The sequence below is a fragment of the Onychostruthus taczanowskii genome, unplaced genomic scaffold, assembly GCF_017590055.1.
Source record: "Onychostruthus taczanowskii isolate IOZ18803 unplaced genomic scaffold, ASM1759005v1 scaffold82, whole genome shotgun sequence".
Lineage (NCBI taxonomy): Eukaryota > Metazoa > Chordata > Aves > Passeriformes > Passeridae > Onychostruthus > Onychostruthus taczanowskii.
Window position 1 is genome coordinate 1747211 of NW_024506112.1, and position 18583 is coordinate 1765793.

An 18583-nucleotide genomic window follows, 5' to 3' on the forward strand; every position below is an offset into this window, starting at 1 on the left:
GGCTAGGTGAGGAAATGTTCTTTACTTTAAAGTACAAGCAGAAAACGTTAATGGAAGAATTTCTAGGAGAAATTCTATAATTGCACTCACCTGATGCATGCTACAGAAATCTCTCACATTGAAGGGGACTATTATGAGAGCTTAGCAGGATTTAGAATCTACCCCTGTACAAGGAAGTCTGGTATTTGCACACAGAGCTTTGCTGATAGAAAATCCTCATGTTTCAAGGCTTTTTCCTGGGAATCCAAGCTCTAAAAGACCAGGAATTTACCAATGTAGAAGTGTTTTCAACATCAACAAGATATTTTCATACTTCAAAGTTCATAAAACACACATGACTTGACTGACTGAAAGGCACTTTTTAACTTCTCTACTCACCCAGATTTTCCCATTTTCAGTGTCTTGGAGGGGTGGCCAAGGAGAAAAGCATTCTTTTTTCAGAAAAAAAATATTTTGGCTATTCTTTCCTTGCTAATTATTTTCTAATTAATCTCCTTATTTTCTCTAACTCCCACTAAGAAGTAGAAGCAGAGAAATACTTGTGATGTCATCACTGGATGAGAATGGGAGTCAGTATATTGTCTCTGGGTCAGAGGGAAAGGTAGTTTTCTGGTTTGTTAACTGCTAGAAATTAAGTCATGTCAGACAGCTCAGGAAGATGAATTACACTAATTTCTGTACAAGCCAACCAGGAACAAAATAGGTGGTTTGGGTTTTTTTAAATATTCTAGTCTACTACAGTAAACTTCCCATAAAATCTATGCTTCCCTTTAAAATCAAGAGCTCTTGCTAGTTCTGTGTGGTATATTGAAGATGTATTCAGTCCTTTGCTCAGTTCTTGTTTTTAGCAAAAATTTGACTGTTGATTATGTGAATACATCTCTACAATATCACACTGATTTTTTTTAAATTGCATTGCTAGCTAAGGTTAGTAATATATCTATATATATTTATAACTAGTAAGCAGGATAAAATGATTTAATTTTTTTTCCAGGATAGGAAATATGAAAATGTGCAACAGGTTAAGTAAAGGAAATATCTGTCAGTACATTTTAGAAGACTGCTTGAGGGAGTTCTTAAGTGGGCAAATGAAAGTGAAATAGTTTTCACACAATCAAATACGGTTGCAAAAATGAATAAATTTAAATAATTTCTAGCATGTTAATACCTTTGTATATACATTAAGCTTATAGTGAGTTACCAGCAGTATTTTAATGTGAGGCTGGATAGCATTTTGGCAGTGGGGGACAAGACTGTGACACTGACAGTGGGATATAAACTACTGCAGGGGCCCCTCTGCTAAGGGAGGATATCTGTTAGCTAGCTATTTCTGAAGGGTGGACCATAGGGTGAGTAAGGTGTCAGTTCTATTGTGAAATGTCCCTCTGGAATAGCGGCACTATTTTAAGACCAAAATGTGGCAAACACTTTACTATGGGAGAAGCCAGCACTCCATAACTCATTGTCTGCATTTTTCACAGGTTTATCAAATTTCAGCAGTTCTCCATAGCCCAGTGAAATCATCACAGATCCATTTTATTCAACTGAGTCTTGCTGCTCTGTGTTCTTTGAGCTATAGGTGAGTGCAAAGCAGTAGGTGAGTGTAACACCATTTTATGAATATAAAACCACTTCTTGCTAGACCAGACAAACAGCACTAGCTTTGTTGGCAGACTTTCCTTGTTCTTTATACTAAGCAAGAATCCTGAGGCTTTGAAGCACCATGTAAATATGTTAGCTAACATAGGCTAGCAGATTTTGAGAAATCTGGCTTTTACTACAAGTTTAGAATGCTGTTCCAGCTGCTGAGAAGTCAGATGTCTTGGTAATAAAGACTCTTGGGAAACTGATCCATCAGTTTTACAAGTTTACAGTGCTGCTGGAAAAGGGCCAGCACTGTACCAGCGGGTTCCTGAAATAGAATGAAATATGTCTCTATTACAAGTGTACAGTGCTGCTGGAAAAGGGCCAGCACTGTAACAACTGGACCCTGGAAAGGAATGAAATATTTCTCTATTACCTCATATAGCTTGCAACACCGTGGTGGCTGAGTAACTTGCAAGTGTTACTGCATTCATCCTTGCAGTATCTGAATAATCCAGGGAAATGCAAGTGCAAGCAGCTATAAAAATATTTTCACCTCTCTTTTGTGGGCAAGGTTTCCACCACTCCTAGCCCAGCAGGGGAAAATCCCGAAAAGCTTCCCTTTCCTTAAAGTTTAAAATTTTATGTATGGATACTTCTTTGGTTTAATCAAACTTACTTTCATTCTGCAAAAGGTACAAAATAAATCTATGTGGTAAACTTACAGATTCCATAAATTTATGGAAACTATTGGTTGCTTTTTGGGAATACTTTGCTTTCTATAAAATATGAAGGACATGCACTAGCTAGCATGCTCACCCTCAGAAATTCTGCTTTTATACTTCTCTCTAAAATCTACCAAATATCCTTTTCTCCAGAGCAGTGAAGGTTTAGTAGAGTGTTTTTTAACTTCAGTTAACCTTAAGCAAGAAATTTATCTCTCAGTATAGGCATCCAAAAACCATAGTTTCGTAAACTAAAGCTGAATCTCAGGCTATGTTTCCTGTGTACATATTTCTCATACCTGGGAGCCAAAAGTTTTTTGGAAGATATTTTTGGAACAGCGTTTGTAAAACTAGAATTAGGAGTTTGCTGACACCCTGGTTGTTAAGGGTGCTGAATAATTATGAATCATCACAATTTTTCTAAATCAAAAAGTAGTTCTACATATTCAGAGTTTTGACTGTAGTAAATCTTATAATGAGACAACTATTAAATTAGATCAGTGGCTGTGTAATTGTTGCACCACAAAGGAAAGAAAAAGATGCTTTCAACTCCTCTTCTTTGACTTGAATTCTGTTCGATTCTCCCTGAGATGCATCCTCCCTGCATGATGAGATGTATGATATGACTCAGAATGACCATGTTCAGAAGAATATGATATCAATTCAACCTTAAGTTTCCTGTGCAGAGGTGACCACTTCAATTAGGTGGTTGTAGAGAAGCTGTGGGATCAGATAAGAGGTTACAAAATTGTCTGGAGAAAGCACGAGGCTCTCTAGGTGACACAAAGTCAGTGGTGATCAGGAAGCCGGGAAACAGTAATGCCAGGAAGTGGATGTAGAAATCATTATACATGCCAAAACTGTTAAGACTTATAATTAGTATTAGCAATAAGTTATGCCACTATCATCAGATCACAAGGAAATAGTGACAGCAAATTTAACAAGATGTTTATGTAGTTAATCCTTTGATTGATGTTTTGTTTATAAAGTGTTACAATGGTAATTATCATGTTGTGCCTTCAGTGGGGCCTCTTAAATGAAATAAAAACAAGTTGGTGCATGGCTAAAGCGGAGGCTGCACAGTTTTGCCCGGTGCCACCCTGTGCATCATGCCATGTTCCCGTTGCACCAAATCAGGGTCAGGGAGGTCTGAAGCAAGAGGTGCTGAAAGAAACAGAAAAGGGAGAAGATACAGCCTCAGCTGCAGAGGACAGACTTTGGCCTATTCAGGATGCGGATTCGTCTGCCCAGATGACCTAGAAAGCTGCTGGCATCCTGACCTCTACCAGGAGCTGTCAGCAGGGCCAGGGAAGTGATTCCTCCCCTGTTGTCAGCACTGGTGAGGTCTCATGTCCTGTGTCCAGTTCAAGGTGCCTCCATTCAGGAAGGATATTAAGGTGCTGGAGCATCTCCCAGGAAGGGCAACAAATCTGGTGAGGATTCTGGAGCACAAGTGTTATCAGGAGTGGCTGAGGAAGCTGGGGGTGTTTAGCCTGGAGAAGAGGAGGCTCAAAGGTGACCCTATCACTCTCTACAGCTCCCTAAAAGGAGGTGTAGCCATTGGTCATTGGTCTCTTCTCCCAGGCAACCAGAGGACACAGTCTTCAGTCATGCCAGGAGATGTTTAGGTTAGATATAAGAAAGAAATTCTTAACAGAAAGGGTGATTAGACTTTGGAATGGGCTACCCAGGGAGACAGTGGAGTCACCATCCCTTGAGGTGTTTAAGGAATGACTGGTGTGGTACTTAGTGCCATGGTCTAATTGACAAGGTGGTGTTTGTTGGACTTGATAATCTCAAAGGTTTTTTCCAATCTGACTGATTCTGTGACTCGCAGATTAAAGCTCTGTGTTGGGCAGACTTTTTAAAAGTAAACAGTGAAGGATATATAACAAAAAGGGCCAATTCTCTCAAGGTAAAGGCCAAGTCCTGGTGATTTGTGCCCAGAAATAGCTCTGCTTAGAAAATGCAATAAAGGTGTTTTTTTAATGCATGTGTGAAGATCAGTGTTGTAAACCAACTTCTGTTCTCGCTATCCTAACACAAATAGATAAGCCAAATTGAAGTTTGTGATATAACAGTAGAAATTGGTTCCGTGACTTAAGAAAAGTGATTTGTTACTCAGGACCAAAGGCTGAAAGAGAAACTGGCAGGAGGAATAATAAAACTGTATTTGTATCAACAGCTTTTGCAGAAGCAACTTAATATTTCTCCTGTGTATTACACCAAATCCGAATTTGCCAACATTCAGCTCTACAAGTCTGAGATTGATGAAGTGACTTTTGGATTTAATTTTTTAATTTAATAATAACAAAACAACTATGGCAAATCTTGCCATTTGAGCACAGGAACTTTTCCCTCCTTGACTTGTAAAGCTACACTGTGGCTGTGATGCTGAATGAGGTGCCTCATTTGATTCCTCAGCATTAGCTGCTGATTCTGGCAGAACTGTAACACTGAACTTAATGGTGTAGCTGGACAGATACTGCAATTCTAAACATACCTGAAAGCTCACAAACCTATTCTCTGCCTGACAGAATCTGCTATAGGCTGCTTTGATTCCTCTGAAGCAAATTGGATTACTTCTTTTTTCCAGTTGAATGGTTCTAATGATTCCTTGAATGGCAGTATGCCATTCTGACTCACAGAACTGGCAAGAGAAAATGGATGGTCTAACTAGATTTTTTTTTTTTTTTCTATCTCTGAATTTTTGGTTTCTCACTGTTCTACTCCTTGGTTTTCATCTGTAAATAAGTTTGGATAGAAGCATAGCTGTTGCTAAAGTGTTTAAATGTCTAAGTCATGTGCCTTGTTATCAGAGTGTAGCTCTGACAAAGAAACATTAGTTCCTATTCTTTGTGTCATTTGGAAAAAAGGTAGGGAGAATACTTGGAACTATTGGGGAAAGCTTAACAAGAATAAGGAAACTCAAGAATTTCTTTAATACTGTTTATCTGTTGTAATATACAGCTATATTTCATGAGTTTAACTGTAGCAAATCTTACTTTACAATCTAACACCTCTTTAAGCTCCTGAAAGAATGAAAAAATGTCTTTTTTTTTTTTTTCTGTAGGCCAGCCTTCTCCTGAGCTGAGCAATAGGATGGAGAGTTCAAAATTGCAGCTGCCAGAATAAATGATCAGTAATGGAACAGTTAACTTCAGCAACGAGGACTGTTCCCTATATTAGGAAATATTTTTGATTGAAATTAATTTTTGTCAAAGTGTGTGCATGTGTACACACATGTGCAGGCACTCCCAGAAACTGAGTGTGTGATCTGACCTGTCTATAGTTCTAATGACAAATTTTCTGTAGTATTTCTAAATAAAATTATGGTTTAAAAAAAAAAAAAAAAAAAAAGGAAAAAAAACCCCAAAAAAAAAACAAAAAAAAACCAAAAAAACAAAAAAAAAAAAAAAACCCCCAAAAAACAAAAACCAAACAAACAAACAAAAAAAAACCCACAAAAAAACCCACAAACAAACAACCCACTCTATTTAAAATAAAGTGTTTAGGAGAAATACAAAACCTCTTTCAATCATACATTAAATGGTCCCTTAACCTGTCCTATGTAGTTCACCTGACAAAAACGTCCTTTACCCTACTGTAAAATATCTCTTTCTGTCTGATTCTCTGCCCTGAAGTTTTGAGCAGAAGCTTTGGGGAAAAGGATCCATTCCTGAAAGTTCCTAGAGCAGATTGCTGTTTTTACATTCTGGCTATCACTTACTCACTATATGTTTGGGGGAAAAAAAAAAACAAAAAAAACCCAAAAACACCAAAAACCCAACTCATTTCAAAGCTTTCCTTTGTTAATGGTTTCTAGACCGAGAAAACTTTGTTTCCTTTTCAGGAAACATGTACATTTGTGTTATGGTTTCTGTGAGAAATGTGGGAAAGAAGCTACTTGTGGGAGTACTTGTTGCAAAGGGAAGGGGGGACACCAGGTGGTCAAAGAAGCCCAGGCTCCTGAGTCCCTCGCCAGCTTCCTTTGTGGTTCTCATCGTCTCCTCATTGGTATGTCCTGCTCTCAGGCAAAGGGGTTTTGTCTGAAACGTTTCATTTTAGTGAAGTGGTGGGGTTTTTTTAATAACACTTGTTTTGATGAGGAATGTAAGTGCCTCCTGATGACTTCTGTAGCAGATGGGAGAGGGATTACAGAACTCATGTGGCATTAGACCAGGAAAGCTGAGAAATTATCTCAGTCTGAAAGAGAAGGAATTTTAGACCAGGGAATGTTTGGTGAAGGGAAGAACAGGGTTTTTATTAATTTTTTTTTTATTATTTCTTCTGGAGAAAAACCCAGTGAATGTAAGTATTAAATCTTTTTCTGAGTTATTGCTTTCAAATAGTGTTTGCTTCTTTTATTCTGGAGCAGAATTGAAATTTTTGAAGACAAAAAGTCAGAGAAGATCCCATTTGAATGAAAGATTAGACAACTTATATTTATTAACCTTTGCTTTTAGCACCTGCATTTGAAAACCAGTCTCAGATTCACATGTGAGATTGTTATCCAGAAGGTATTAGTGATGGCTTCTTTTTCTATCAGAGATGAAATTCAAGTTGGATGAATGTACTACTACACATCTAATTCAGTTACTGGAATTGCTTCTGTTTTTTGAGGTAAGAATCAAAAATGATTTTGGTATTTGTCTGAGTCTTGGGGATATTCAAGTCAAGACTCAAGCTAAATTTTTAAACAAGTTTGTAGTTTAAATTTAATTTTTGTTTTCTGGTTCAGTGATGGGTGATGTCATCTGAGGAGCAATTGAAACCATAGGATTATTTGGCCTGAAATGGCTGGAGAAATTATGGGGGGTTCAGTGTCTCCTGAGCTCTTCTGAAACACATTGCCACCTCATGCCCATCATTTCAGTGGAACCTGGTTTTTAATTCTCCTGGTTTAGGAGGTGGCTGGTGGGAATGGGTCACACTGAAGGTTCCTGCAGAGCTGGTGTCTGATCACTGAAAGAGTGAGGGCAGGGCTGAGCTCAGAAAGGTCACACCACATGTGCTTCCCTGGCCGTGCTCTGCAAAGTGCCATGGTTGGAACAGGGCAGAGCATCACCTGGAGCACACGCAGAGCCCCTGTCACCGTGTCAGCAGGGACCATCAGAGCCATGTTGGGGGCTGGGCTAGAGCCCCTGGAGCCAGCACTTAACAGGGCACAGCACTTTCTGCTAAGTGTTCAGGGCAGTAGCACAGCTACATTGCCTAACATGTACTCCTTCTGGATTGGAACAGTTGTCCCTCTGGCTCTTCAAGGACGTGTGGGTCATAGCTGCTTTACATCCAAGTATATTTTTCCATCCTTTGTCATATAGGAACTGAAGACCTATAAAGGCTTCCTTGTTTTGATGTCTGTTTTAAAAAAAATTGTCTAAAATAGGAAGCCAATACCAAATTTGGGGTTCTTTTTTTAACCTCATTACTTGTCTAAGCATTGATAGGACTGATTCATTCAGTTCCAGGATGAAACCCTCCAGGCTGGCTTTTTACACAAAAGGATTTTGTTTTAAGCATCTAAAGTGTGAAAATGTTTCTATTTATAGAAATAAGTCACCTTTGAGCAGAAATGGGAAAACTTCAATATAGAAGATAACAAAACAACAACAAAATCTGTGTGGCTGTCACTGCCATGACTTTGACAGTAAAAATTGTGACTTTTAGGGTTTTTCCATAAGCTGTTGGAGAAAACTCTGTGATTGAATGAGGCCAGAGAAAAAACTTGTGAGTTACTAAAAAATCAGAATGTCTTTCCTGTGGAAAACACTGGTATCATGAAATGTGTTTTTAAACTGAATGTTGAAAGTAAAAGAGATTGTATTTTGAGTAAGTTTACAATATTGGTGGTGTAGCAAAATGTTAACCTGAGATCCCAGTTCTAGGACAGGTCAATTTCCATTCCAGTTCAAACAGCCTTTCCAGAGGGCACACAGCAGTGCTGGGAGTGGTAAATAAGAGCCCAGATCTCTGTGCCCAAGGTGAGTGTCTCCCCAGAGCATTATGAAGTGGAATTCCTCCCTCAGGTCATTTGACAGTTGCATTTCTTCCCCTGCCATTTTATGTCTCCAGCAGAGATAACATTCCTTGGCTGTGCCTTGATGCCAAGGTCCCTCTCCATGGGAGGCAGGAGCTTCCAAGGGCCATGAAGATTATAAGCCATGGTTAAAAAGCTTTTGCTGTACCTGAAAAAATGAATGTCTTCAAATGAGGAATGAGATTGGGTATGGATCTCGTCTGGGTTGTTCTTTCCATAGGAAGGACTCTGGATAAGGGTAAGCCTGGGATGAAAAGTTGTGTCTGACTCCTGGTAACTCATTGCTGCTGGTGGAAAAAGGGAATAGGAGGGATATCAGCCTCCATGAGGGAAGGGGCTTGGAGAAGGGGATAGGAATTATGTTGAAGCCCCTGTTCGTGCAGGGACCACCACCTCAGGTACCTTCAGCTTCTCACTCTCGGGATGAAAGCAAGCAAAACTTCTCTAGGCTTGGCAGAGGTGAACGAGAAAGAAAAGACAAATTCCCAATTAATCACTGCCATTGGCATATGCTCTGTTAGTGGGGGAGGAGAAGTAAAGAGTTAAGCTTGTACAGATTTACGTTTTTGCTAGTGAATGACCTGTGCATAAGATGTGTCCTAGATAAGCATTGTTGGGTCATCTTTGTCCCTTGAAAACTGTAACAGAGAGACTTGCATTCTAATTCTGTGATTAAGTCTAACCCATACCTTGACTGCATTCATACTAAAGCTTAGATTATACTGTAGAAGTTCAGTATTTGAAAAACTGTTGCTTGTCCATGATAACCCTACCTGAGAAGTACTTGACTAAGGAACTTCTTGAGTTTTTCCAAGCCCTAAAGTTTCTACATTTGTTTCATTCACACTCAGCTGGCCTGATCCATGCTAACACTTTGTTTTCCTTTGCAATTAAAATATTTCAGCTGTCATGTGAAATATGTGAGACTTTTTAGACTTGTCAGAAGCTCAGCAGGATGGCACTGAGTGTTTGCACAGCAGCTTATAACAGTCCCAAGAATAATTCCTGGATCAACTTTCTGGATATTTTTAAACCAGTGAAAAATATGAACTGTTGAATAAATCCATTTTGCTCCTTGGCATACGATTATTTTTCCACTTTTTATTTCACTGTTGGTTATTTGAGAGCTCAAAACACATTTCCAAAGATGCCTGTCTTCTATCCCAAAATGAACATGTGACTGTGGATTACCCATCAGACTTTGAGAGTCTTTTGGTCCAACAGCACATCTGGGTAGGGATTTCTATGTTACTTCTTTTGTTTTTAAAGCTCGAATGTACCAGTTCACTGACCATGTGTTTAGCTTTCAATGATTTTTTTTTCTTTTGTCCAGTTTTTGTTGGTTTTTTTAATGGTTTTTAATAATCACGTTGTACTCACCTTGTTTTTTGCTCTTCAGTGGTCATAGCATCAGTAGCCATAAATGTATCATCAGTAGTCATCAGTGGACAGAAAGAGGACCGAGATCCCTCATGTGACTGTGAGACAAGCAGACTGTGAAGCTCACTCCCATCCCACTGAATCTGAAGCCTGGAGGAGCTTTTCAGTGCAATTCTGCTCCCTTTGCCATTATAGATAGTAGTCTGTAACTGAATTTAGCCTGCTTTGCTAATCTCAATGTTCAGAGACTTCCAAGGAGCCGGTCAGGATCTTGTCAGACCCATGTGCCTTAGGAAGCAGCAAATATGAACAGTCTTTTGTGTGTGAAACACCTTTGACACTTTCTGTGTTTCCAGCAATACAGCTACAATGAAAGAAAGATCACCTTGGTGAAGGCTTAGATCAAAGTCAACTGTTTAAATCAATTAAAAGGTGGTTGGTTTAGATTACATATAAGAAAGAAGTCTTTTGCAATGAGGGTTGGTAAAGCACTGGAAAAAGTTACCCAGAGAGGTGATTAATCACCTGGAAACATTCAAGGGGCTCTCATCTAGTTGAAGATGTCCCTGCTAACTGCACCTCTAAAGGTCCCTTCAAACCTGAACTGTTCTATGATTCTACATTTCTTAGTGTGCAGCGTCTCTTGATTGACCACTGGGTCTGTTTTCGTGCCTGGATGTTCACAGTCCATCTCTGCTCTCGCTCTGTCTGGTGAATATAACACTCAAGTGTTGCAAGGAGGGGGACTGTGGCATGTGAAGGCACCTCATGCTGAGGAAGGTGTCCAGAGGAGCTGGGTCATGGGAAAACCTGCCCTGGGCATGGCAGCTCTGCAAGATCTGTGGTAAAATTGTCATCACCAGTGGTAACTGGAGAAATACTAGCAGACTTCTTCTAACTGATCAATCCAGGATTCAGCACTAACTCCAGCTGTTGACAATTATCCTCTCCCTGTGGCTTTCCTGAGGTGTGGTGTTTGTCACAATAGATCCAACCTGTTAAACAGGTACTGCTTTTTGCTCCACCAGGGATGCCTTTAGTAACAGATAAAATGATTCCAGTGTACGGAGGACAAGGTCCTTCAATTTGTTAAATTTGCCAACTGCATTGGGAGCCTGAGCGATGAAAGGTGTCATAGAAATGTAAAGTGCTATTACTCATCCAAAATCACTCTACTCTCTTTTCCTAAAAAAAAAAAAAAAAAAAACCCAACAGTCATGTATAGTTCTTTCCTGCACTTTCTTCAGTGTTTGGTTAGTTCCTTTAAATCTGCACACAGAACTGCTACCACTTTGTGCCTGGATATTGACTGTGTCTCAGGCATTTTATCTGACCTTTTGTTAGTCAGTTATTTTCCTTACCTGTTTATCCAGTTACTTGAGCAATCTGTTTTCTGTGACTAATTTTAAGACACTGATTTTCAGTGCTTTTATTTAAACACACAGTTAGTTTAAGCATGCAAGTGAAGTTCATAAAGCTCAGTGAGTCCAAACACTTTGGTTGTACTCACTTGATAGGTTTACTGTATTTTCCCATGTCCTAGCATTAATTACAAACAGTTGAAATAGAAAGACCTAATGAAGAACTAATCTTGATGTGAGAGCAGGAAAGAGAGATGTGTGGGACAAGAATTCAGTAATCCTCTGGCTGGAGGTTTAGTTGTACCTAAAATGCTGTCATTCAAGCAACCAACTTAAATTGCCACTCAAGAGCCTGTCAGTCTAAAGTCTGAAGCATGAAGTTTGCTTTAGTTGGCATTTAACTTTTCCCTTGGTGTCCAATTCTTAACTTTAATCAGAATATCTCACAGAAGATAGGGTTCAGTTTGATCCAGCTATGTGAGGTCTTGTATGTAATGGCTTGTCCTCAGAAGTTTCAGCTCCAGCTTGCAGTGGGAGTGAACAACATGAGCAACTTCCTCAGAAAGAACATCTGAGCAGTTATTCAGGTCTCAGGTTTCAGAGGGAGGCATTTCCAGTATTTTACTTATTTCTGTAAGGAAAGGAAAAAAGGGAACTCTCCTCTGCATGTTAGAGGAAATGATATAGATATATAGGGATAGATAATATAGATAGTAGGGTTAGATAGATAACAGGGTTAGATAATTTCTCATGTGATCTCTGTTGCCTTACAGAAAATTTAAACCACACTGGAGATAAGAAACAATATTAGCCAACAAATTATAAATCATCTGGTTCTAAAACTATCACTAATGTATATAGTAGCTCCAATATTGTATGTAGATTTTCCTCTGAAAGGCAATATTTGTGGAAAAAGTTGTAAGGTAACCAAAAAATGTAACTGCAACAATATTGAACATATGTGTCATTTGGTAGATCTGCACTTGGAGCTTACAAAGTAATGAAAAGAACTGAAGTTCACTGCCAAACAGATCTATAGCCAGCGGATCACAGGGATCAGGTCAACAGGTGCACCTAAAAGGTAAAGCATCAAGATGCCAATGTACAACTCACTGAAAGACAGCAGCTAACAACTGGGCACCTTCAGAGCAGGGAAGCAGAACTTGTCAGGTCAAATGATTGAATGGAAGTAAGGTGGTTCAGCAGGGAACGAAACCCAAGGATGAAGTAATAATGACCAACAAACAGTACTGGTGTCTAAATTATGCATGATAATGACAACATAATTTGACTTTTATAATACAAAGCATAACTCTACATTGTGTTTTTACCAAATAGGTTTGGGGTTTTTTCTGTTCTGGCTGACTGTCCATTATATTCTAACATATTCTTCATGTCTTTGGGTATTAAATGCCCAAGTAAACTTCGTTTTGAAATCTAGGCCTCTAGTCTAGGGATTTCAGCAGTATTCTCCAGCATTTGCAGATTATCCATGTGGTATATGTTCACCATTCTTGTAAGTTTTATATCTGTAGTTCAGTTTCTACTATCTTTAAAATCATCAGTTAAAAGGGTTAATTTGTGGGCATAAATAGCTTTAAGATTCTCCTGAGCATCTGTGACCACTGTCATGCCTTAAATGGAAGGGACATGTAAGTTTCTTGAGCTTTGTTTAAATTGTACTTTCTACCTCCTTTCTCTACTACTTTGAACCTTTTCTTCTCCAAAAAAAACTCTTTCTCACATATCCTTTCCATTCCATTTTTAAAAGGGGAACACTGAAAACAAGTATGTGGAAAATATTAATACATTTTAAATAAAAGTGATATAGGGGTAGAAATTTAACTACTTTTCTGATGTCTTTCTGGCCACAGTGCAAGAGAGAAGCTCTCAAAGAGCAGGCCTGAAATCAGATGCCTGCTCTTTCCATCATGTCCCAGTGCCTCTGAAATACTCAGCTTTACAACCATGATGCCAACAAGTTTCTGTGAGGTAAGAAATTCCTATGACCCATTCACTGCTGCTCACTAAACTTTCTGTGGCCATTCAAGCACCTCTGTGACAGCAAATGCTTGAATGCTAAGGCATAATTCTGGGAAAGAAGTTTTGGTAACTGCAGGCTGAGTTGCTGGGAAGTGGTTCCGTTTTACACCTTGTCTCTTGACAGCCCTGCAAGAAACCCAGCTATGGCTTGGGCATGCTGCTGCTCACTTGTGCAACAGAGCAGAGCCACCTAACCTGGCCAAGGGGGCTCATGGGCCGTGGGGATGGAGCATAGGGAAAGCTTTGCAAAGGGAAATCTGGAGCCAGGTTTGGCCAGCCAGTAGAGGCTGGGGGAATGAGGGGTGGTGGGGGGTGCCCAGCTGCTGTTTCCAGCCCCCTAAAGAGGGGTTCCAGGGAAGGCAGAGCCAGGCTCCTTCCAGCATAACATTAAGAGGCCAGGGGCACAAGTTGCCAGAAGAGAAATCCCAGGCAGTGCCCTCCATCCCAGGCTGTCCGCTCGGGACTGCAGGGCAGCAGGCACAGCCTCAGGTACTGACTCTCAAAGGGTGCCCGGCCTCGGTGCTGGCACCGCAGGGGCTCCTGTGCTGCCAGGATGGGCTGGGCAGATACAGCCAGCTGGGCTGCCCTGGAAACCAGCTCCTCTGGGTGTCCATCCTTTTTGGAAATATATGTATATATATATATACACACATATATACACACATATATATATACACATACACACATATATATATATATATGTGTGTGTGTGTTTGTATTTTGTACTATTTTTTGAATTGTGAGGTATTTGGGTGTGGATAGGGTTTGTTTATTTGTTTGTTTCAAGTCATCTTTTTGCACTTGGAACAGCGGTGGTGTGGCCAGTGAGGGTGACTGGCAGGTCGTGTGGCTGGCTGGGGGCTATGCTGTGCTTCGATCGCTGCCGGAGCTGGCAGCCTGGCAGCCCAGGAGGGGCTTGCGAGCGGCTTTTTAAAGCCTGGGATTTCCAACGCTCCTCAGGATGAGTCGCAGCTCGGCAGCCCTGCACAGAGCAGATGTGCGGAGGGGAGGGAAATGCTTTCGGCTGAACCCAAAAAGTACGTGCCAGGAGGAAGGCTTCAGGAAGTGGGAGCTGGGCAGGGAGGAGGGAAGGGAGCATTTCTCTTCTGCTTCGTTTCCTAAGGAATTATTTAAATGGATTGCTTCTCCTCTAGAAGGAAAATCTCACTGAAGCTGTTTTAATGTGAATTTTGATATTTATTTTCTGTGTGTGTGTGTGTATCTGTTTTCTTCGTGCAATTTTGTTTCGATTTTTAGGACTAATTTGGAGTTTTGGCTGATGGGAGAAGTGGTTGTGCAAGGGGTTGATGTAGAGGGGGTTGCTTATGATGATATTTGTTGCATCATCAAGTGATGACTGATTAAACCTTATTGGATCTGATCCATAATAGCAGGAACGTTTTTATGAGAAAGGAAATATAAATGAAGTCCTAAAGCAGATTTCACAGCTGTTATCCTTTTGTGGAGCTGATTAATAGAATGTAAAGTGACCTAAATTAAGTGCTGTAGAAAGGCTTGTCAATAGTTTATACATTAAGCTAGGATTATTTGAACACATTCATAATGAAAAGAGGATTTTCTTGTGCATTACAAATTAGTTATGATGATTTGAGGCAAAAGACTGAGATAAGTCAGCAAGCTAAATAGAAAGAATTTGTGTGCCTCTGTCCTCATAGAGCTCCATCCCTGTATATCCTGACCTTATACCATTACAATATTTTGTAGAAATTTTAGTACAGAAGATTTACTGCTAAGTCTTTGCGAATTTGTGTGGACTTAATTTTACTAGGCAGCCCAGACCTGGCATTCAAAGAAGTCTACCAAGAATATTTGTTTCTAGTCTGAAGAGTGGAAGAGAAAAGGTTATGGGAGTGTGGTGGGAGAAACTCCAGCCTAGGAGGGAAGCTGTGGATTTTGTTTCATTGCAACAGGTCTTGGAATAAGTGAGACAATAAGTTGGGGCAAGCTTTTTACAGAGTCATTTAAAATAATAAATAAGTGCCAAGTGAAAAGGAATTTGAGCATGTAACTCATAACTATAAATTATTTACCAATATTGTGTTTTGGCACTGCTAAAGGTCTTAATTTTCAGTTTGTCTTTTTTAATCCCATCTTTACCACAGTGACCCTTTTTGCTCTTAAATTTTCTCTAAAGTTTCTGAGGAAACAGAAGTTTTGTTCCCTGTCACTATATACTCACCAAATTTTCAACTAATTCACATCCTGTATTGCTTTCTCTTGCCACATATTTAGCTGTGCAAAATCATGTGTATTTGCAACTAAGTAAATTGATCAAGGGATCTAAAGTTGAAATTTGGTTGACTTTGTTTGGCTGCCTTGAGAGGTTGCAAATTATCCCCGCCTAGGATATCCTGCATTTCCACTGCCCTGAGGTGCCAGCCTAGAGATGATGGTGGCTGCTGAAGATGATCTGCTTAGTCCAGCAGGCCCTGGCTAAGCAATTGGGAAGCAGAATTCAGTGCACAAACAGGACAGCAGAGACGTGTGTCTGCATATGGTTGCAGGTGGTTAAGTGAGGCTGGTCACACTCCTAAACCCCCAGGGCATGACAAAGCAGTGTTGCTGCATGAGATGATTCAGCCTTTGGTATCAATGTACCCAAGGGATTTTCACAGTTATGCAAACTTAATAGAAGCACAGAGTTGCAAGACATTGCGGCTGCAATACGAGTTAAACTCTCTCAGTCCTGAAAAGCAGGAAATCTTAGTGTATAGGTGCAAGGGAATTTAAGTAGCTCCTCATAATGCAGCTGAGAGGAAGCACCAGGCTGACTTGCATAAATTGATTGCAGGCTGCTAGACACTCTTTTAAATTCAGCCACCCTAGGAAAGGTTTAAATAAAAAGATATTGCTCAGACTTCACATGCAGCTTTGGTAGGCGCTGGGACATGAAATTGTGCTTGGCAGGTAAATACGCCAGCAGTCAGAAATGCCTGGTACAGATGGTAGTCAGTACCTGAACATGTGATGGGGCACATGCAGAACGCAGGGCATGCATGGTTCAAGGATGCAGCCTGGGGCTGCTGTGCAGCTGGATCACCCTGTGTGCCTGGGTCAGCCTGTTACAGTGACAGCTGAGCTGGGAGTTACCGGCTGATCCTGCTGACAACAGCCCGGGGAATGGTATCAGCAGCTTTGTTTGACAGCTTTTGCAAAGTTCAAAGGTATCCTAAGCAGAAAGCCCAAGAAATAGGGAGATGGACTGTTCTGATTTTTGCTAATCCTTCGGGACTCACTGCCATCAGCACAGCTGTGCTGCCAGTGAAATGACTGAGTGGGTGAAAGCAAGCCCTCGCTGGCTGTATGATATAAAGGGCAACATTTATACAGCTCCACTTAATCTAAACCTCCTAAAGCAACAGGAAAGAGCTCACTTTGTGCTTTGCAAAGTTAGCAATGCCTAAAAAAGGACTCGATCTCAAGTGAGAATGAAAATTATTCGGATTTGAATTTAAAAAAGGACAAAGTACTTTCATTGAACTTTCTGCAACCGATAATGTAGTGCTCAATAAATTACTTGCCTTTTGTTGAGAAAGAAAAATATGCATAGTTTCTTATATACCTGATATCTTTTGCTACAATTTCTGTACTGACACTTGTGCAAGTACTCAAATGATGTAATTGAGTCAGCATGGCTTAGAAACGTGCAGTGTTGTCATCGTGCAGTCGCTGTCATAAGAGGTCCCTCCCTCCATGGTGCTGCAAAGACCATTGCACCCCAGTTGAGTGACAGCAAATGAAGGTGACTTCAGGAGCACCAGGGAGACTCTTAGTGGATCGATGCTGGCACTTTGGAAAACTCCAGTGGCACTGCTGTAGGTAAGTGCCAGTCAGTTACTTCTCAAGGTGGGGGAAGGCAGCGTGCTCGAATGCTGGAGGGCTGCAAGATCTGCAGTGTTTGCCATCCCTCCTCCACAGCACAGGAGGCAGCACTCTGATGGTGTCCTGGGTAATGCTTCAAAAAAACTTAAATAACCCATTTGTAACAGAATTATTTTGTTTTTAGAATCAGTAGTTGTCAAATTGCTTTGCACTCTGTCATTAGCTCAGTGTTTGGTACAACAAAACTAGTAGCAACAAACTTTTGCTGAAGTTCAATGCAATTTTGCAATGAATAGTAACTATTTGTGCTCAGTGGGCTTTTACTCCTGGAGAAAACTCGAATATCTCTCTTACCCCTACAGCTGTTGTGGGCAAATTGTTCTTTTAGCTGTTTTTCCATTGAGAGATGCTCTTTGATGCAATGCTTTTCCAGAGCTGGGTGGGCAGAAGTAGGTCCAGTGTGAACTCAGATCTAGTGTGGACATGTGTTGAGGCAGACACAGTGCTTTGTTAGACTTCTGTTTGTTTTCTGAGATTCTCTGATGCATATTACTTTGCTGGCTTTTTAATATGCTTTTTAACATAAATGTTCTTTTCAATAAATGGCACCTTTCTTCTTAAATCAGAAAACGGAGCTGCCTTGTGCTGAGATTTTCTGTTCTGGTACTTCATCCTGATTCCAAGCTGATGTTGCAGAGGCAATGTAGGAGATGTTTCAAATCTACCCCATATCCACAGATTATCATGAGGGTGAGAGGAAGATGATGTTTCCTAATGTAGATGGGCTAAAATTTTTGTTAGTTTCTGTAGAGTCTTGAAAAGTGGCCTGTGAATTAAAACAAGAGACTGCATTAAAATAACTGCATCATCCCTATTTTCAGTGGGTTACACAGTGCAGTGGAGAGGGAAAGGATGAAGTTTCTTTCACCACTGTATCAAAATTGTCTTGATGCTTCTCCAAACTAAAGTAAAGGCAGTTGCTTTTGTGTAAGATATTGTTTCTTCTCCTAGGATAAGCACTGCCATGAGATAATTTTCTAAGAGATACAGACATTACTTATACTATACATACCTATTTCCACGAAATGTGTCAATTTATGCTTTGTTTGTTTAGTGCTTTAGAAATCTAAAAGTCTTTTGATTGCTGTAATTTATCTCTAATTATGGTCATATTTCAGTTTTGTATTAGTTTGCAAGTGTTGCTTCAATCTTTGAAATTTCTTGAGTGCTGCAGTAGATTTCTAATTGTAAATGGAGCAGCCAGTTTCACTTGTTCATTTGGGGACACTGGTCTCTCTTCCTTTAGCAATGCTAAATCCACAAGAAATGTGTGAGTTCTTCAACCTCCACGGGACTTGAAAAGCAATGACCTCCTTCCTGGATGAGAGTTCGTTTTACTTGTGTTTTGGGGAGTTAAGGGTGATTGTGCTCCTGCCTGAAGGTTTAATTTGGCAATAAAGATTTGACTTTTGATGCAGAGATTGGCCTCCTTGCACATATTTCACCCAGTAACTTCTCTCTCTTCCCAGTCATCTTGATTATCTCCATTACCTGTGGTGGCTAGGTGCTTTATGCTGAGTGTCCAGTGGGAATTTGTCAGACTAAAA

At 40.2% G+C, this 18583-nt stretch overlaps 1 protein-coding gene across 6 annotated transcripts in view; it reads left to right on the forward strand.

The window, feature by feature from the left end:
* The window catches only part of LOC121346552 (melanopsin-like), a 94550-nt gene that overhangs the window by 43722 nt on the left and 32245 nt on the right, over positions 1-18583 (forward strand). For 5 of the 6 annotated variants that reach the window (XM_041424452.1, XM_041424451.1, XM_041424453.1 and 2 more), the window contains 7 exons: positions 1482-1579; positions 5383-5451; positions 6163-6326; positions 6776-6932; positions 8385-8587; positions 12066-12171; positions 12965-13082. In XM_041424452.1, coding sequence (XP_041280386.1) covers positions 13059-13082 — 24 coding nt within the window. In that variant the 5' untranslated portion in view covers positions 1482-1579; positions 5383-5451; positions 6163-6326; ... (2 more) ...; positions 12066-12171; positions 12965-13058. Of the gene's footprint in view, positions 1-1481; positions 1580-5382; positions 5452-6162; positions 6327-6775; positions 6933-8384; positions 8588-12065; positions 12172-12964; positions 13083-16845; positions 16974-18583 lie in introns of those variants that run through there. The other variant, XM_041424456.1, reaches the window with a different exon arrangement.